We start from the raw sequence: 20,627 nt of genomic DNA, 5'->3' as shown, positions 1-20,627 counted from the left end.
GGAACAACAATGAGAACAACAGTGGGAACAACAGTGAGAACAACAGTGAGAACAACAATGAGAACAACAGTGGGAACAACAACTTTCTTTTGACCCACTGACTTTCTAGTGGGTCTGTTGACTTTCTAGTGGGTCTGCTGACTTTCTAGTGGGTCTGTTGACTTTCTAGTGGGTCTGCTGACTTTCTAGTGGGTCTGTTGACTTTCTAGTTGGTCTGCTGACTTTCTAGTGGGTCTGTTGACTTTCTAGTGGGTCTGCTGACTTTCTAGTGGGTCTGTTGACTTTCTAGTTGGTCTGCTGACTTTCTAGTGGGTCTGCTGACTTTCTAGTTGGTCTGCTGACTTTCTAGTGGGTCTGCTGACTTTCTAGTTGGTCTGCTGACTTACTAGTTGGTCTGCTGATTTACTAGTTGGTCTGCTGACGTCTGGTGGCCGGCTGGTCGTCTGGTGGCCGGCTGGTCGTCTGCTGGCCGGCTGGTCGTCTGCTAGCCGGCTGGACGTCTGCTGGCCGGCTGGACGTCTGCTGGCCGGCTGGACGTCTGCTGGCCGGCTGGACGTCTGCTGGCCGGCTGGTCGTCTGCTGGCCGGCTGGTCGTCTGCTGGCTGGCTGGTCGTCTGCTGGCTGGCTGGACGTCTGCTGACCGGCTGGTCGTCTGCTGGCCTGCTGGCCGGCTGGTCGTCTGCTGGCCGGCTGGGCGTCTGCTGGCCGGCTGGACGTCTGCTGGCCGGCTGGACGTCTGCTGGCCGGCTGGTCGTCTGCTGGCCGGCTGGTCGTCTGCTGGCTGACTGGTCGTCTGCTGGCCGGCTGGTCGTCTGCTGGCCGGCTGGACGTCTGCTGGCCGGCTGGTCATCTGCTGGCCGGCTGGTCGTCTGCTGGCCGGCTGGACGTCTGCTGGCCGGCTGGTCGTCTGCTGGCTGGCTGGTCGTCTGCTGGCCGGCTGGTCGTCTGCTGGCCGGCTGGACGTCTGCTGGCCGGCTGGACGTCTGCTGGCCGGCTGGTCGTCTGCTGGCCGGCTGGTCGTCTGCTGGCTGGCTGGTCGTCTGCTGGCTGGCTGGTCGTCTGCTGACCAGCTGGTCGTCTGTTGGCCGGCTGGACGTCTGCTGGCCGGCTGGACGTCTGCTGGCCGGCTGGTCATCTGCTGGCCGGCTGGTCGTCTGCTGGCCGGCTGGACGTCTGCTGGCCGGCTGGTCGTCTGCTGGCTGACTGGTCGTCTGCTGGCCGGCTGGACGTCTGCTGGCCGGCTGGACGTCTGCTGGCCGGCTGGTCGTCTGCTGGCCGGCTGGACGTCTGCTAGCCGGCTGGTCGTCTGCTGGCCGGCTGGTCGTCTGCTGGCTGACTGGTCGTCTGCTGGCCGGCTGGTCGTCTGCTTGCTGGCTGGACGTCTGCTGGCCGGCTGGTCATCTGCTGGCCGGCTGGTCGTCTGCTGGCCGGCTGGACGTCTGCTGGCCGGCTGGTCGTCTGCTGGCTGGCTGGTCGTCTGCTGGCCGGCTGGTCGTCTGCTGGCCGGCTGTACGTCTGCTGGCCGGCTGGACGTCTGCTGGCCGGCTGGTCGTCTGCTGGCCGGCTGGTCGTCTGCTGGCTGGCTGGTCGTCTGCTGACCAGCTGGTCGTCTGTTGGCCGGCTGGACGTCTGCTGGCCGGCTGGACGTCTGCTGGCCGGCTGGTCATCTGCTGGCCGGCTGGTCGTCTGCTGGCCGGCTGGACGTCTGCTGGCCGGCTGGTCGTCTGCTGGCTGACTGGTCGTCTGCTGGCCGGCTGGACGTCTGCTGGCCGGCTGGTCGTCTGCTGGCTGGCTGGTCGTCTGCTGGCCGGCTGGTCGTCTGCTGGCCGGCTGGTCGTCTGCTGGCTGGCTGGTCGTCTGCTGGCCGGCTGGTCGTCTGCTGGCTGGCTGGTCGTCTGCTGACCGGCTGGTCGTCTGCTGGCCGGCTGGACGTCTGCTGGCCGGCTGGACGTCTGCTGGCCGGCTGGTCATCTGCTGGCCGGCTGGTCGTCTGCTGGCCGGCTGGACGTCTGCTGGCCGGCTGGTCGTCTGCTGGCCGGCTGGTCGTCTGCTGGCCGGCTGGACGTCTGCTGGCCGGCTGGACGTCTGCTGGCCGGCTGGTCGTCTGCTGGCCGGCTGGTCGTCTGCTGGCCGGCTGGTCGTCTGCTGGCCGGCTGGTCGTCTGCGGGCTGACTGGTCGTCTGCTGGCTGGCTGGACGTCTGCTGGCCGGCTGGACGTCTGCTGGCTCCTGCAGGAGGAGCTGTAAACGTGGAAGCTTGTTGATTACAGCAGTTCAAAGTGGGTGTTCCTTTTTTCTGGAGTGGGGGGAGGGGGGGTAGCCTGGGGCTAGGGGAGGGGGGGCGTGGGTACCCCCTTGACCAGGGGAGGGGGGGGGGGCGTGGGTACCCCTTGACCAGGGATGGGAGGGGGGGCGTGGGTACCCCTTGACCAGGGGAGGGGGGGCGTGGGTACCCCCTTGACCAGGGGAGGGGGGGGGGCGTGGGTACCCTCTTGACCAGGGAAGGGAGGGAGGGCGTGGGTACCCCTTTGACCAGGGGAGGGGGGGCGTGGGTACCCCTTGACCAGGGGAGGGGGGGGGCGTGGGTACCCCTAGACCAGGGGAGGGGGGGGCGTGGGTACCCCAGGGTAGGAAGGGAATTGGGGTACCCAAGGTACCCAAGGTCCACGCTTGGGGATGGGGGTATCCCATGGCAGGGAGGGTGTTGGGGTACAGTCAATTTAACAATGCGCATCAGACAAGCATCGAACCCAGACCATCCACGAGGTGGAAGTGACTGATCAGTTTCAACATAGCCATCCAGTCATTAACAATAATTCAACACAATGTTCTATGCTGGACTCCGGACAGAACATTGGAACTCAGCAACTTGTACTGAGAAATAGACCCTGATATAAGACTCATTAACAACCATGGGAAAAGGGAAAGTGAGAAGATGAAGATCTTCAACAACAAAACTTACCAGGTCAACAGAGCTGACCAGGCCAACGAGGTCAACAGAGCTGACCAGGCCAACGAGGTCAACAGAGCTGACCAGGCCAACGAGGTCAACAGAGCTGACCAGGCCAACGAGGTCAACAGAGCTGACCAGGCCAACGAGGTCAACAGAGCTGACCAGGCCAACGAGGTCAACAGAGCTGACCAGGCCAACGAGGTCAACAGAGCTGACCAGGTCAACGAGGTCAACAGAGCTGACCAGGCCAACGAGGTCAACAGAGCTGACCAGGCCAACGAGGTCAACAGAGCTGACCAGGCCAACGATGGAGCGGCAATTGCTGTAAGGAGAAATATTCCACACAAAATTGTAGGTAACTTTCAAGAAAACTTCCTGGCAATTGAACTCCAAACTACGAAAGGTATAATCTTCATAGGAACATGCTACCAACCACCAAGACGTCCTTACCTTCCCCTTGCCGACATCATGAAACTTACCAGAAGGAACAGACCCGCCTACTTTCTGGGTGATCTGACCACCAAGCACAGAACACTGGGACACGGAAAGAACAGCCAAGCAGGAGAAGCCATCCATAATATGATAAGGAACGGAAATCTAACCCACCTGGGCCCAGACTTCCCAACTTACGTCAGACAAGGCCACAGTGGTAAACCAGACATAATACTGTCAAACAACCACCACCTCCTAAACACCCACATAGAAAGGGGACCTGTGAGCACAAGCGACCACCTACCAATAATAATGACACTATCAACTAACCCCATTCAGAAACCCTCACCACCAAGACTTCAATACACTAAAACTGACTGGGAAGCGTTCAAAAGCAGTGCACAGGAAATCAGTGTCAAAGACTTTAATGGAAAGGAAACATCATGAATAAACACTGAGTTAAATACATGGATTAACACTATAAAAAATTGCATGACTGATCACATTCCCGTAGCTCACCACATAACGCTCCCACACCCCCCAGCCACTGAGGCGCTCAGGACACTACCCGCCAAACACACACCGAAACTACGACGTTGGTACAACGTTCGAACAAGTTTTAACACCTCCTAACCAGTTATAACACCAACATAGCAAGTTGTAACAACGTTCTAATACGTCATATACACGTTAAGCCAAGATGTAACAACTTTATTACAAGTTGTAACAAGCGGAAAATAGAGACAGTTTCGGTTTGTGTTTCCAGGGTACAAACCAGATATAACAACCTTCTACAACTCATAACACAACACGGGTGGACGGATGAGCGCAAAAGACTACAAAGGGAACTTCAAGATGAGCTGCAAGATCTATGCAAAACAGAGTACACCAAACAATGGGATGACCTAATAAGCAAAATCCAAGTCGACTTCAGAAACCCGGGAAAGTTCTGGAAGAAAGTAAAAACTCTGATGGGAAACTTTGCTGAGGCAACACCCTACATCATAGACGCCTCAGGAAATAAACTCTATGAAGAGAGAGAACAAGAACAAGAATTCAGGAAGTTCTGGGAAAAATATTCAGGATAAACCCGGAAGAAAATTTAAACTTTTGCCTCATTAATGAAAGGAAAATTACAACTCAAGTCGATAAGAGCACTACTCCCGACGCAAACAATAGACCTTAACAACATACGCGATGACTGCCACCTTATGAAACACATAACCATTGCGGAGGTCCATAAAACAATTATGGGTTTCAAGAACAAGGCGCCGGGCAACAGCAAAATAAATAAGATGGTATTATCCAACCTACCAGTGATTGCACTCCATCAATACACATGTATAATAAATGCAGCTCTTGCATCTGGACTATTCCCCACATACTTCAAGAATGCCACAATAAGATTAATCCCCAAGCCAGGTAAACCCCCAACCCAAACTGAAAACTACAGGCCAATTTCCCTCCTCGAAGTACCAGCAAAATATTCGAAAAAATTATCAATCAGAGACTGGTGAAGTACACGAAAGAGGAAGGGAAGTATAACACCAGGCAGCATGGGTTTAGAAACCGCAGAGGGGCCCATACAGCTATAGCCCTGATCTACCAGCATATAGCCAACGCAGTGTCGAAAAAAGATCAGTGTAATATAGTGCTTAGGGACGTCTCGAAAGCCTTCGACAAAGTGTGGCACACAGGCCTAAAATGTTAGATATCTGAACTATGGCTTTACTGCTACTCTCTACAGCTTTATAGACAACAGAACTGCTAGGCTTAATATCGGCAGCTACTTAGGTGACGTAATGGAACTGAAAAGTGGAGTACCACAAGGAAGCTGCCTCTCCCCCACTCTATTCAACATATATACAGCTGACCTACCCCAACCCCAACATGGAGAATACATCACGTACGCTGACGATGTCACCCAAATAATTTGCCATCCGGGATCATCAAAGCCGCTACTAGCCGACAAGACCAAGGCAGCAATTGAACTCATAAACAGCTTTGAGAAGCAATGGAAAATCAGCACCAACAAACAAAAGTTCCAGATAATACACATTGCGAAAAGAAACCCGGACCCCATCATCCTTGACAACCATCCGACCCAATATGCGGAGGTCGGCAGAATACTGGGACTTATGATCAATAGAATAGGGATAAAAATTCACGTAAGGGACCGACTAAACAAAGCCAAAGCAGCCTTACGAAAATTGAGGAGATTCCGAAGCCTCAGTACTAACATTCAGATGCACCTATATAAGGCACTAGTTCGGCCGCATCTAGAGTATCCCCCAGTACCACTACACACTATAAAGAAAACTAACATGCAGAAACTGCAAGCAGTACAAAATAAGGCGCTAAGGAGAGCAGCAAAACACCGTCCACCATATGATCAGACAATCCAGGAGCTCCACGAACTCCTGAACATACAGCCACTAAACATCAGACTGCAGCACCAAGCCATCAGGGTGTGGAACACCATCGAAATGTTAGAGGACCCAATGTTAGAAAGATTACTCCAAGATGAGACGCCCCGCTCCCACAGCTGGTGGCCCAAGATGAGACGCCCCACTCCCACAGCTGGTGGCCCAAGATGAGACGCCCCGCTCCCACAGCTGGTGGGCCAAGATGAGACGCCCCACTCCCACAGCTGGTGGCCCAAGATGAGACGCCCCGCTCCCACAGCTGGTGGCCCAAGATGAGACGCCCCACTCCCACAGCTGGTGGGCCAAGATGAGACGCCCCACTCCCACAGCTGGTGGCCCAAGATGAGACGCCCCACTCCCACAGCTGGTGGCCCAAGATGAGACGCCCCGCTCCCACAGCTGGTGGCCCAAGATGAGACGCCCCACTCCCACAGCTGGTGGGCCAAGATGAGACGCCCCACTCTCACAGCTGGTGGCCCAAGATGAGACGCCCCACTCTCACAGCTGGTGGCCCAAGATGAGACGCCCCACTCCCACAGCTGGTGGCCCAAGATGAGACGCCCCACTCTCACAGCTGGTGGCCCAAGATGAGACGCCCCACTCCCACAGCTGGTGGCCCAAGATGAGACGCCCCACTCCCACAGCTGGTGGCCCAAGATGAGACGCCCCACTCCCACAGCTGGTGGCCCAAGATGAGACGCCCCGCTCCCACAGCTGGTGGCCCAAGATGCCACCACTGACTACCTTGGAGTTAGTCAGCTGTCACGGGGTGCTTCTTGGGGGGGGGGGGGTGTGATGTGGAGAAAAAAGTAGTAGTAAACAGTTGATTGACAGTTGAGAGGCGGGCCGAAAGAGCAAAGCTCAACCCCCGCAAACACAACTAGGTGAATACAACTAGGTGAGTACACCCTGTGTGGAAGCATCAGGGTGTGTATATATGAATGCTACACAGTATTCATCTATAGACATCCATATATGGTGAAACACATGTGAAGAACCTCTCACACACTCACAGCTCCCTGACAAGAGGGAGCCAGCTTAGCTTAGCTGCCAACACCCACACATCGTGTCAGCAAGGCGGACAGCCCGCCTGCTTTCATACCTCTCACTGTATTTCCCACTTCTATACTTCCCTTCACCTATGCCTCTCCTTCCTCTTTACTCCTCCCCCCCCCCAAAAAAAAAAAATTACAAGGTGCCAGTAGCACAGGCACTCAGTATAGTGTGGAGGAAGAGCTTGGACACGGGGGAGATACCAGATGCGCTTAAAGTAGCAGACATAGCCCCTCTACACATGGGTGGTAGCAAAGCATTGGCAAAGAATTATAGACCAGTTACACTAACGTCCCACATAATAAAAGTATTTGAGAGAGTGATCAGGAGTCAGGTCATTAGATTCATGGAGACCAATGACCTCCACAACCCAGGCCAACATGGATTTAGAGCAGGAAGATCATGCCTCTCACAGCTACTGGACCATTACGACAAAATCACTGAGGCATTAGATGACAAACAGAATGCAGATGTGGTATACACGGACTTCGTCAATTCATTCGATAAATGTGACCATGGAGTGATAGCACACAAAATGAAGTCAATGGGAATAACTGGTAAAGTAGGACGCTGGATACTCAGTTTTCTGTCGAACAGAACACAAAGAGTAACAGTCAACCATATAAAATCGAGTCCGAGCGCAGTTAAAAGCTCTGTACCTCAGGGTACAGTCCTTGCACCGCTGCTTTTCCTTATTCTCATATCAGATATAGACAAAAATACAAGTCACAGCTTCGTGTCATCTTTTGCAGATGACACAAAAACCAGCATGAAAATTACCTCTGTTGAAGACATTGAAAAACTACAAGCAGATATTAATAAAGCTTTCGACTGGACAGTAGACAATAACATGATGTTTAACAGTGATAAATTCAAGATACTCAGTAACGGTAAAAATGAGGAGCTGAAACATAATACAGGGTACAAAACACAATCAAATCTGCCCATAGTAGGAAAGCAACATGTAAAGGATTTGGGAATAATGATGTCTGACGACCTAACGTTTAGGGAGCATAACCAAGCAAATATTGCGTCAGTCAGAAAAATGATCGGATGGATTACGAGAACTTTCAAATCCAGGGATCCCATCACAATGGTTGTACTCTTCAAGTCACTTGTGTTGTCCCGTCTTGAGTACTGCTCAGTACTCACTTCCCCCTTCAGAGCAGGAGAGATTGCTGAAATAGAGGGAATACAGAGAACATATACGGCACGCATAGACGCGATAAAGCACCTAAATTATTGGGATCGTCTCAAAGCTCTCCAAATGTACTCACTAGAAAGGAGATGAGAGAGATATCAAATAATATACACATGAAAAATACTGGAGGGCCAGGTCCCAAATCTACACAGTAAAATAACAACGTACTGGAGTGAACGATATGGAAGAAAATGTAGAATAGAACCAGTGAAGAGCCGAGGTGCCATAGGCACAATCAGAGAACACTGTATAAACATCAGAGGTCCGCGGTTGTTCAACATCCTCCCAGCAAGCATAAGAAATATTGCCGGAACAACCGTGGACATCTTCAAGAGGAAACTAGATTGTTTTCTCCAAGGAGTGCCGGACCAACCGGGCTGTGGTGGGTATGTGGGCCTGCGGGCCGCTCCAAGCAACAGCCTGGTGGACCAAACTCTCACAAGTCAAGCCTGGCCTCGGGCCGGGCTTGGGGAGTAGAAGAACTCCCAGAACCCCATCAAGCAGGTATATGTGGGCCTGCGGACCGCTCCAAGCAACAGCCTGGTGGACCAAACTCTCACAAGTCAAGCCTGGCCTCGGGCCGGGCTTGGGGAGTAGAAGAACTCCCAGAACCCCATCAAGCAGGTATATGTGGGCCTGCGGACCGCTCCAAGCAACAGCCTGGTGGACCAAACTCTCACAAGTCAAGCCTGGCCTCGGGCTGGGCTTGGGGAGTAGAAGAACTCCCAGAACCCCATCAACCAGGTATATGTGGGCCTGCGGGCCGCTCCAAGCAACAGCCTGGTGGACCAAACTCTCACAAGTCAAGCCTGGCCTCGGGCCGGGCTTGGGGAGTAGAAGAACTCCCAGAACCCCATCAACCAGGTATATGTGGGCCTGCGGGTCGCTCCAAGCAACAGCCTGGTGGACCAAACTCTCACAAGTCAAGCCTGGCCTCGGGCCGGGCTTGGGGAGTAGAAGAACTCCCAGAACCCCATCAACCAGGGGTCGGGGGCGGGAAGGGAGGGGGGGGGGTGGAGAAGGGAGCACGGGGGGGGGGGGGTGGAGAAGGGGAGGGAGGGGGGGGGGTGGAGAAGGGAGGGGGGGGGTGGAGAAGGGAGCACGGGGGGGTGGAGAAGGGAGCACGGGGGTCGGAGGGGAAGAGAGCTTCGGGGGGCGGGAAGGGAGCTGGGGGTCTGAAAGCTGGAAGGGAACAGGGGTCTGACGGTGAGAAGGGAGCAGGGAAGGGGTTGGTGGGTGGGTGGGAAGGAAGGTAGAGGGGTGGGAAGGAAGGTAGAGGGGTGGGAAGGAAGGTAGAGGGGTGGGAAGGAAGGTAGAGGGGTGGGAAGGGGGGCAGACGGCACAAAACCCCCGAGAATGGCTGATTTGTGGCAGGTAATATGGAGAAGGCGATGCGTGGCGTAATATTTTGGTGCCATTTTATCTGGCAGAGCCCTGGCCGCCACCCAGGGAGACGCAGATAACAACGCTCACTCCCACAACCCAGCGACACCACCACTTACGATCTCCCGCGCAACAACACCGCCCATTTCCACGAAGAAATACCATTATGACACATCATTTTTGAAACCCGGCCCGCGCGGAGACCACCATGCTCCAACCGCCGCCCACCTGCCCCTCAAGCCATCGCTCACTCCCACACAATTTCGCTCACGCCACATCACTTCCCGCAAGCCTCATACAGGTCCAGGGAGCGAAAGATAGTGGGAAGCGGGGAAGATCCGGGATGCGCGTCTCCGCCCGCCGTGTCGGGCTGTGGGCCCCCCGTGAAATTTAACAAGTGGACCTCCCTGCCTGTGACGCGGGCCGCACCGCCCCAACTTACGGCCCGGCCGGGTCGGGTCGGCCGGGTGGTCGGGCCGGGTCGGGTCGGCCGGGTGGTCGGCTGCTCCGACGGAAGGGGAACCTTTGCTGAAGCTTGTCGACGGCTCCCCGACACAGATGATGAACTTTTCTGGCATTTTGGGCAGAGGAAGAGGGTGATCTTGCCTCCCTGAAGCCTCGTGCTGCAGGAGGGGTTCCTGGTGGTGAAGCCTGGTGCTGCAGGAGGGGTTCCTGGGGTGATGAAGCCTGGTGCTGCAGGAGGGGTTCCTGGGGGGGAAGCCTGGTGCTGCAGGAGGGGTTCCTGGGGGTGAAGCCTGGTGCTGCAGGAGGGGTTCCTGGTGGTGAAGCCTGGTGCTGCAGGAGGGGTTCCTGGGGTGATGAAGCCTGGTGCTGCAGGAGGGGTTCCTGGGGGGGAAGCCTGGTGCTGCAGGAGGGGTTCCTGGGGTGATGAAGCCTGGTGCTGCAGGAGGGGTTCCTGGGGGGGAAGCCTGGTGCTGCAGGAGGGGTTCCTGGTGGTGAAGCCTGGTGCTGCAGGAGGGGTTCCTGGGGTGATGAAGCCTGGTGCTGCAGGAGGGGTTCCTGGGGGGGAAGCCTGGTGCTGCAGGAGGGGTTCCTGGGGGTGAAGCCTGGTGCTGCAGGAGGGGTTCCTGGTGGTGAAGCCTGGTGCTGCAGGAGGGGTTCCTGGGGTGATGAAGCCTGGTGCTGCAGGAGGGGTTCCTGGGGGGGAAGCCTGGTGCTGCAGGAGGGGTTCCTGGGGGTGAAGCCTGGTGCTGCAGGAGGGGTTCCTGGGGGTGAAGCCTGGTGCTGCAGGAGGGGTTCCTGGGGGTGAAGCCTGGTGCTGCAGTAGGGATTCCTGAGGGTGAAGCCTGGTGCTGCAAGAGGGGTTCCTGGGGGTGAAGCCTGGTGCTGCAGGAGGGGTTCCTGGGGGTGAAGCCTGGTGCTGCAGGAGGGGTTCCTGGGGGTGAAGACTGGTGCTGCAGGAGGGGTTCCTGGGGGTGAAGCCTCGTGCTGCAGGAGGGGTTCCTGGGGGTGAAGCCTGGTGCTGGAAGAGGGGTTCCTGGGGGTGAAGACTGGTGCTGCAGGAGGGGTTCCTGGGGGTGAAGCCTCGTGCTGCAGGAGGGGTTCCTGGGGGTGAAGCCTGGTGCTGCAGGAGGGGTTCCTGGGGTGATGAAGCATGGTGCTGCAGGAGGGATTCCTGAGGGTGAAGCCTGGTGCTGCAGGAGGGGTTCCTGGGGTGAAGCCTGGTGCTGCAGGAGGGGTTCCTGGGGGTGAAGCCTGGTGCTGCAGGAGGGGTTCCTGGGGGTGAAGACTGGTGCTGCAGGAGGGGTTCCTGGGGGTGAAGCCTGGTGCTGCAGGAGGGGTTCCTGGGGTGATGAAGCCTGGTGCTGCAGGAGGGGTTCCTGGGGGTGAAGCCTTGTGAAACCGCACCACCACCCCTCCCACCCCTCCCACTGTGAGAGGACCCCCACCACCCCACTAACCACATAGTTTCTATCCCTCCCCAACCCCCACCCCTCCCCCCATAATTACTGTGAGAGGGGGGGGGGGAAGGGGGTGTTCTGCGGCAGCCTCTATCAGATAGCCATCTGCCAATACCCCCCCCCCCCCACCCACAACCCCCCTACCACCCCACCACCTGATCAAATGTGAAATTTACAACCCCTCTCAACCACCGACTCTTATAATACCACATTTCTCAGTCAGGGAGATGAGGAGGAGGATGCTGGCTCACTCTACAATTACGCGTAAACAAACTGGTTGAAGTCCTTATCCCACACAGTTGATGTAATTGCTTATCCCAATATCTTCATCTTGTCTGGGGAATCTGACTCCCCTCCGTCTCTCTGCACCCATTTATTCGATTGCTCCTGATAGATAGGGATATCAAACACACACACAGGGAATTGATAGGGTAGATAAGGACAGGCTATTTAACACAAGGGGCACACGCACTAGGGGACACAGGTGGAAATTGAGTGCCCAAATGAGCCACAGAGATATTAGAAAGATTTTTTTAGTGTCAGAGTGGTTGACAAATGGAATGCTTTAGGAAGTGATGTGGTGGAGGCTGACTCCATACACAGTCTCAAGTGTAGATATGATAAGATGACAGCCAAGATGACAGACAAGTTAACAGCCAAGTTAACAGCCAAGTTAACAGCCAAGATGACAACCAAGATGACAGCCAAGACGACAGCCAAGATGACAGCCAAGATGACACTCAAGATGACAGCCAAGATGACAGCCAAGTTGACAGCCAAGTTAACAGCCAAGTTAACAGCCAAGTTAACAGCCAAGATGACAACCAAGATGACAGCCAAGATGACAGCCAAGATGACAGCCAAGATGCCACTCAAGATGACAGCCAAGATGACAGCCAAGTTGACAGCCAAGTTGACAGCCAAGATGACAGCCAAGATGACAGCCAAGATGACAGCCAAGATGACAGCCAAGATGACAGCCAAGTTGACAGCCAAGTTGACAGCCAAGATGACAGCCAAGGTGACAGCCAAGATGACAGCCAAGATGATAGCCAAAATGACAACGAAGATGACATCCAAAATGACAGCCAAGATGACAGCCAAGTTGACAGCCAAGATGACAGCCAAGATGACAGCCAAGATGACAGCCAAGATGACAGCCAAGATGACAGCCAAGTTGACAGCCAAGATGACACTCAAGATGACAGCCAAGTTCACAGCCAAGATGACAGCCAAGATGACAGCCAAGTTGACAGCCAAGATGACAGCCAAGATGACAGCCAAGATGACAGCCAAAATGAGAGCCAAGATGACAGCCAAAATGACAGCCAAGATGACAGCTAAAATGACAGCCAAGATGACACCCAAAATGACAGCCAAGATGACAGCCAAAATGACAGCCAAGATGACAGCTAAAATGACAGCCAAGATGACAACCAAGATGACCGCCAAGTTGACAGCCAAGATGACAACCAAGATGACAGCCAAGATGACAGCCAAGATAACAACCAAGATGACAGCCAAGATGACAGCGAAGATGACAGCCAAGATGACAACCAAAATGACAGCCAAGATGACAGCCAAGATGACAGCCCAGATGACAGCTAAGATGACAGCCAAGATGACAAACAAGTTAACAGCCAAGATGACAGCCAAGTTGACAGCCAAAATGACAGCTAAGATGACAGCCAAGATGACAACCAAGATGACAGCCAAGATGACAGCCAAGATGACAGCCAAAATGACAGCTAAGATGACAGCCAAGATGACAGCCAAGTTGACAGCCAAGATGACAGCCAAGATGACAGCCAAGATGACATCCAAGATGACAGCCAAAATGACAGCCAAGATAACAGCCAAAATGACAGCCAAGATGACAAACAAGTTAACAGCCAAGATGACAGACAAGTTGACAGCCAAGATGACAGCCAAGATGACAGCCAAGATAACAGCCAAGATGACAGCCAAGATGACAGCCAAGTTGAGAGCCAAGTTGACAGCCAAGATGACAACCAAGATGACAGCCAAGATGACAGCCAAGATAACAACCAAGATGACAGCGAAGATGACAGCCAAGATGACAACCAAGATGACAACCAAGATGACAGCCAAGATGACAGCCAAGATGACAGCCAAAATGACAGCCAAGATGACAGCCAAGATGACAGCCAAAATGACAGCTAAGAGGACAGCCAAGTTGACAGCCAAGATGACAGCCAAGATGACAGCCAAGATGACAGCCAAGATGACAGCCAAGATGACAGCCAAGATAACAGCCAAGATGACAGCCAAGATGACAGCCAAGTTGACAGCCAAGTTGACAGCCAAGATGACAACCAAGATGACAGCCAAGATGACAGCCAAGATAACAACCAAGATGACAGCGAAGATGACAGCCAAGATGACAGCCAAGATGACAACCAAGATGACAGCCAAGATGACAGCCAAGAGGACAGCCAAGTTGACAGCCAAGATGACAGCCAAGAGGACAGCCAAGTTAACAGCCAAGATGACAGCCAAGAGGACAGCCAAGAGGATAGCCAAGTTAACAGCCAAGATGACAGCCAAGATGACAGCCAAGATGACAGCCAAGTTAACAGCCAAGATGACAGCCAAGATGACAGCCAAGATGACAGCCAAGTTGACAGCCAAGATGACAACCAAGATGACAGCCAAGATGACAACCAAAATGACAGCTAAGATGACAGCCAAGATGACAGCCAAGATGACAGCCAAGATGACAGCCAAGAGGACAGCCAAGTTAACAGCCAAGATGACAGCCAAGATGACAGCCAAGATGACAGCCAAGAGGACAGCCAAGTTAACAGCCAAGATGACAGCCAAGATGACAGCCAAGATGACAGCCAAGATGACAGCCAAGTTAACAGCCAAGATGACAGCCAAGATGACAGCCAAGTTAACAGCCAAGATGACAGCCAAGATGACAGCCAAAATGACAGCCAAGCTAACAGCGAAGATGACAGCCAAGTTAACAGCCAAGTTAACAGCCAAGATGACAGCCAAGATGACAGCCAAGTTAACAGCCAAGTTAACAGCCAAGATGACAGCCAAGATGACAGCCAAGATGACAGCCAAGTTAACAGCCAAGATGACAGCCAAGATGACAGCCAAGATGACAGCCAAGTTAACAGCCAAGATGACAGCCAAGATGACAGCCAAGTTAACAGCCAAGATGACAGCCAAGATGACAGCCAAGATGACAGCCAAGATGACAGCCAAGTTAACAGCCAAGTTAACAGCCAAGATGACAACCAAGAGGACAGCCAAGAGGACAGCCAAGATGACAGCCAAGATGACAGCCAAGTTAACAGCCAAGTTAACAGCCAAGATGACAACCAAGATGACAGCCAAGAGGACAACCAAGATGACAGCCAAGATGACAGCCAAGAGGACAGCCAAGAGGACAGCCAAGTTAACAGCCAAGATGACAACCAAGATGACAACCAAGATGACAGCCAAGAGGACAGCCAAGTTAACAGCCAAGATGACAGCCAAGATGACAGCCAAGATGACAGCCAAGATGACAGCCAAGTTAACAGCCAAGATGACAACCAAGATGACAACCAAGATGACAGCCAAGAGGACAGCCAAGAGGACAGCCAAGTTAACAGCCAAGATGACAGCCAAGATGACAGCCAAGATGACAGCCAAGATGACAGCCAAGATGACAGCCAAGATGACAGCCAAGATGACAGGTAAAAACCTTCGCTTACCATGGCCCAGGAGGCCTTGGTACCATGGTCGACCAGGCCCAGGAGGCCTGGTCGACGACCGGGCCGCGGGGACACTAAGCTCCGGAAGCACCTCAAGGTAGGTACCATAAGCCAGGGGGCCCCCGGGTGATCCTAACCCCCCCCCCCCACCCACCTCGTACCACAGAATTACCAGTGAAAAAAATATATAAATATAGGAGCCTCGTAGCCTGGTGGATAGCGCGCAGAACTCGTAATTCTGTGGCGCGGGTTCGATTCCCGCACGAGGCAGAAACAAATGGGCAAAGTTTCTTTCACCCTGAATGCCCCTGTTACCTAGCAGTAAATAGGTACCTGGGAGTTAGTCAGCTGTCACGGGCTGCTTCCTGGGGGTGGAGGCCTGGTCGAGGACCGGGCCGCTGGGACACTAAAGCCCCGAAATCATCTCAAGATAACCTCAAGATAATCAAGATATAAAATAATAATATTTCCTTCTCTCCCTTAACTATTCACTAACAACTATCCCAAAATCTCCTTATAGGTTGTGTGGTATCTTATCTTATCTTATCTTATCATGTTGATCAGCGGAACGAATATACATAACTTGGCCTGATTTTCTTACCCTATAACCTAATGCTTTTATATATAACTTTACATAACTTTACATAACTTTATATAACTTTATATTATTTATAACTTTTATGATGTAAAACGGAGATATTATCTGGCATTTCTGACTTCGGAAATGGGGTATATGTAATATTTAGAATATGGCAGTCGTTGTGAGGTTTACATTAGGGGGGGGGAGAGGAGGTTTACACCAGGGGGGGGGGGGGAGTTTATATCAGGGGCGTCTCCATCCTCGAACCCGCGCAGAAAATACTGGAGATGGAGAGAGAGAGATGAGCATCGCAGCCTCCGCGATGCATGGAGCTTCAACTCGCTATATAATCGTTTAGATACCCTCTTGAATTAGCTGATGAAGCAGTGTTTCAGTTCGTTCAATTGGTTGTTTAGGACTCACAGTTCACCTGCACATTATCTCTAGAGATGTGTCTTGAGAGATGCAGCATCCTGACCTCAGGTTAAAGCTGGTACAAGCGGGCTTCGATCCCCCAAAGTACTTGTGTAAAGGAGGAAATGTATATGTTTATCTCTTAGAATGTTTGGTAATGTTTATTGCTTGTGATGTGTTTATGTATGTATTAACACGATGTACTGAACGGGGTGAGAATAGCTTGAGCTACCTCATCCCTTTGTGTGTATTTTACCTCAAACTTATTTCAATTTCAATTTCAATCCCCCAAAGGTGCATCCGTTTAGCGCTCTGCTCATTCAAAATCTTTGTTTTTCTCACAAATTAATTGGTATTATTACATAATACAATTGTGTGTATTGTTAGGTATAGGTTACAGTACGTGTTTAGGGTTGGTTGGTAAGTGCAGATTGTGAGTGAAGCAGTTACAGAGGTGTTATTCGAACAGAGGACGTGAGCAAAGTACTGTTCGAAGCATGTTCGGACGTCATCGTAATTAATGTGCTTTTCATTCATAAACCGTCCCGTCCTCATCAATAAAGGTCAAATGCTCATTAATCCAGCCGCTTAACCCTCCCTAATTTATCAATGAAAAGCGGTTTACACACGACTCCCAACTGATGACGTCCGAACACTTCCGGAACAAGTGCTTCGCTCACGTCCTCTGTTCGGACCACAGTTCTATAAATGCTTCACCCATGAACTTCAAATACAAATAATCGCCAACAGAACCTAAACACCTAACCTACGCATAACTATACATTGAATTTTTATGTATAATAATATTAATTTATATGAGAACAAACCAATTTTTAATACACAGTATGTTAACATTGATGAATGTGTCTGGGGAGGACGGCTGCTGCTTTAACCAGCCTAGTGTGAGGACGGCCGCTGCTTTAACCAGCCTAGTGTGAGGACGGCCGCTGCTTTAACCAGCCTAGTGTGAGGACGGCTGCTGCTTTAACCAGCCTAGTGTGAGGACGGCCGCTGCTTTAACCAGCCTAGTGTGAGGACGGCTGCTGCTTTAACCAGCCTAGTGTGAGGACGGCTGCTGCTTTAACCAGCCTAGTGTGAGGACGGCTGCTGCTTTAACCAGCCTAGTGTGAGGACGGCCGCTGCTTTAACCAGCCTAGTGTGAGGACGGCCGCTGCTTTAACCAGCCTAGTGTGAGGACGGCCGCTTCTTTAACCAGCCTACTGTGAGAAGCCGCTGCTTTAACCAGCCTAATGTGAGGACGGGTTGAAATGCTTCACCCAAGTACTTTAAACACAAATCATCACCAACAGACCCTTAACACCTAACCTAACCTACACCTAACAATTCATAGAACTTTAATGATTGATAATATTAAGTTATATAATGAGAATTAGCTTGATTTTTTTATGCACAATTCGTAAACATGAACGAGTTCGTCTCGGGGGAACAGCCGCTGCTTTAACGAGCCTGGCCTGAAGAGCGGTTACTGCTCTGGAAGAACTTGAAGGCTGTACAGTGAAGTCACTGCACTAGAGCTCATGGTTTTACAGTGGTCTCGCACGGCTGAGGACCCCTCGTAGCTCTCGTATTGCTCAAACCCTCCCCCCCCCCGGGTATTGCTCAATACTCGGGGGGGGGGGGTATTGAGCAATATAGTGGGGGGTATTGAGCAATATAGTGGGGGGTATTGAGCAATATAGTGGGGGGTATTGAGCAATATAGTGGGGGGTATTGCTTAATACCCCCCACTGTATATCAGTGACGTGATGTCACTGATATACAGTGACATCACGTCACTGTCCTCAAGTATACATATACACAGAAGTAACCGACTGTTCAAGGGGAAGATAATGGGAAGAAGGGGAGGTATGGGAAAGGGGGGGGGAGGAGCGAGAGGAGGAAAAGGGATGGCAAATGTAAATACAAGAAAAGGTGTCGTGTCCGCCATTGACAAAGAGTTTCTTGCAGAAGGATTTTATAAAAGGAAGAGGATTAGTAGTGTTGATCTTTTCATCGAGAGTAACGAGGTGGTTCGCTCTTGTTACTCTTCATCTCGGTCCATCATCGTCTCAAGAGTTGTTGCCTAGGACCTGTGTCCCTCTGTAGGTCCTGCCTAGGACCTGCGTCCCTCTGTAGGTCCTGCCTAGGACCTGCGTCCCTCTGTAGGTCCTGCCCAGGACCTGCGTCCCTCTGTAGGTCCTGCCTAGGACCTGTGTCCCTCTGTAGGTCCTCCCTAGGACCTGCGTCCCTCTGTAGGTCCTGCCTAGGACCTGTGTCCCTCTGTAGGTCCTGCCTAGGATCTGCGTTCCTCTGTAGGTCCTACCTAGGACCTGTCCCCCTGTAGGGTTCCACCTCAAATGGTCTTGAAGGTGGGTGTGAGAGAATGGTTGGTGTAAGAACGGGTCGTTCGTATTGTTCAGGGCGCCCACTACAGGCATTATGGCCCTCTATACTTGCTTTAGACTCAAGTGTGGGATCCGACATTCTCTTCTGAGACTGCTTCATCGAGGAACTGCTGCTTCCATTCACTCTCCATCTTGTTAGTGAAACTAAGCAAGGAATTCCGCTCGAAAGCTGGCTGAAGAAGCAGCAAGACGGCCATGTCAAGTACCCGCAAGAAGGTCCTTATCAACTAAAATTTTCTCCCCGTTTGTACCCATACACAAATCCTCTAATCGGAAACCGTGCGGAAAATCCATGGCGACACCATCTACTCTTTTTTATTCATGAAACTATTTCAAGTAGCAGGCGTCCATCAGTCTCAGGAGACTATGGAGTTGTGCTCTGGTTGTCGGTCTGGAGTGGCCTCACCAGGGCGCAAAGCCAGGGTAGGTTGATACGGGGGAGAAGCTGTTACCCATGCAGCAGGTCCCCCCTCTCCACGGCACAAAGCCTGGGTAGGTAACGCTTAGCAAAGTGCCTCTTTGGCACATCCTTCGAGTATGTACCTAGCCACTGTGCGCTGGAAGGATCTAGCAGAGGTTCTAAATACAATACATGAAACTGGATATATAAATGTTCCATTGCGAGTGATAACAGACTCCCGCCCACGTCAGGAGTCGGAAGGTCCCGGAGTGAACAAGACGAGCATCAATGGGAGACATTCCACACGAACCATGACGCCGGTCCTGCTCAGACTAACACTGAACCTCCTGCTGGAACGCTGGAATACTGTTTGAACTCGGTCCTCCGAAACTCTTGAATCCCAGCTGGAATACGGGCTTTGACTCACTTTGAAACTCTCTTGGTGCGTGAGCATGAGACCGTGGAGCTCTCTCGTGTAACTACACTGGTACTGTGAAGCTCCCAGCTGGAACATGGCCTCTGGAACACTAAGACCATCTGGCTGGAACATGGCCTCTGGAACACTAAGACCATCTGGCTGGAACATGGCCTCTGGAACACTAAGACCATCTGGCTGGAACATGGCCTCTGGAACACTAAGACCATCTGGCTGGAACATGGCCTCTGGAACAGTAAGACCATCAGGCTGGAACATGGCCTCTGGAACAGTAAGACCATCTGGCTGGAACATGGCCTCTGGAACACTAAGACCATCTGGCTGGAACATGGCCTCTGGAACAGTAAGACCATCAGGCTGGAACATGGCCTCTGGAACAGTAAGACCATCTGGCTGGAACATGGCCTCTGGAACACTAAGACCATCAGGCTGGAACATGGCCTCTGGAACACTAAGACCATCTGGCTGGAACATGGCCTCTGGAACACTAAGACCATCTGGCTGGAACATGGCCTCTGGAACAGTAAGACCATCAGGCTGGAACATGGCCTCTGGAACAGTAAGACCATCTGGCTGGAACATGGGCTCTGGAACACTAAGACCATCAGGCTGGAACATGGCCTCTGGAACAGTAAGACTATTAGGCTGGAACATGGCCTCTGGAACAGTAAGACCATCAGGCTGGAACATGGCCTCTGGAACAGTAAGACCATCTGGCTGGAACATGGCCTCTGGAACAGTAAGACCATCAGGCTGGAACATGGCCTCTGGAACAGTAAGACCATCAGGCTGGAACATGGCCTCTGGAACACTAAGACCATCAGGCTGGAACACTAAGACCATCAGGCTGGAACACTAAGACCATCAGGCTGGAACAAGACCTCTGGAACACTAAGACCACCAGGCTGGAACATGGCCTCTGGAACACTAAGACCATCAGGCTGGAACATGACCTCTGGAACACTAAGACCATCTGGCTGGAACATGGCCTCTGGAACACTCCTAGCTGCCAGCTGAAACATGTAATCACAAAACATGAATCTGGATCTGATACAGATTTGTGTAGCTTCTTGCTGGAACAGGATGGTAGAACTTGACTGGATGTGGACGGTAGAACTTGACTCTGGAACAAGACGGTAGAACATGACCCTGGAACAAGATGTTGGAATGTTATGCTAGAACATGAAGGTAGAATGTGGAGCTGAACACGACGGTGAAACATGAAACTGGAATATGAAGCTGGCACATAGTCCTGGAACATGAGGATGGAAAATGATGCTGGGACATGA

At 52.4% G+C, this 20,627-nt stretch overlaps 4 protein-coding genes across 4 annotated transcripts in view; 1 reads left to right on the top strand and 3 right to left on the bottom strand.

Moving 5' to 3' along the window:
* Positions 1 to 101, top strand: part of LOC123749946 (probable serine/threonine-protein kinase clkA) — a 2,503-nt gene extending 2,402 nt beyond the window's left edge. The window contains exon 2 of the mRNA XM_069314625.1: positions 1 to 101. This exon is cut by the window's left edge and continues 1,010 nt beyond it. Coding sequence (XP_069170726.1) covers positions 1 to 101 — 101 coding nt within the window.
* A 383-nt stretch (positions 102 to 484) lies between these two features.
* Positions 485 to 1,135, bottom strand: LOC138357628 (fibrous sheath CABYR-binding protein-like). The gene has a single exon (XM_069314624.1). The coding sequence runs from the start codon at positions 1,133 to 1,135 to the stop codon at positions 485 to 487; it is 651 nt and encodes a 216-aa protein (XP_069170725.1).
* Positions 1,136 to 1,290: 155 nt separating this feature from the next.
* On the bottom strand, positions 1,291 to 18,162 carry LOC138357627 (uncharacterized). Its single transcript, XM_069314623.1, has 3 exons — positions 18,143 to 18,162; positions 11,969 to 15,177; positions 1,291 to 2,240 (listed from the first exon to the last, which is right to left on the bottom strand). The coding sequence occupies exons 1-3, from the start codon at positions 18,160 to 18,162 to the stop codon at positions 1,291 to 1,293; spliced, it is 4,179 nt and encodes a 1,392-aa protein (XP_069170724.1).
* A 987-nt stretch (positions 18,163 to 19,149) lies between these two features.
* On the bottom strand, positions 19,150 to 20,181 carry LOC138357626 (uro-adherence factor A-like). Its single transcript, XM_069314622.1, has one exon. The coding sequence runs from the start codon at positions 20,179 to 20,181 to the stop codon at positions 19,150 to 19,152; it is 1,032 nt and encodes a 343-aa protein (XP_069170723.1).
* Between the last annotated feature and the right edge of the window lie 446 nt (positions 20,182 to 20,627).

Source organism: Procambarus clarkii, chromosome 79, assembly GCF_040958095.1.
Source record: "Procambarus clarkii isolate CNS0578487 chromosome 79, FALCON_Pclarkii_2.0, whole genome shotgun sequence".
Classification (NCBI taxonomy): domain Eukaryota; kingdom Metazoa; phylum Arthropoda; class Malacostraca; order Decapoda; family Cambaridae; genus Procambarus; species Procambarus clarkii.
This window is presented reverse-complemented; position numbering and strand designations above follow the sequence as displayed.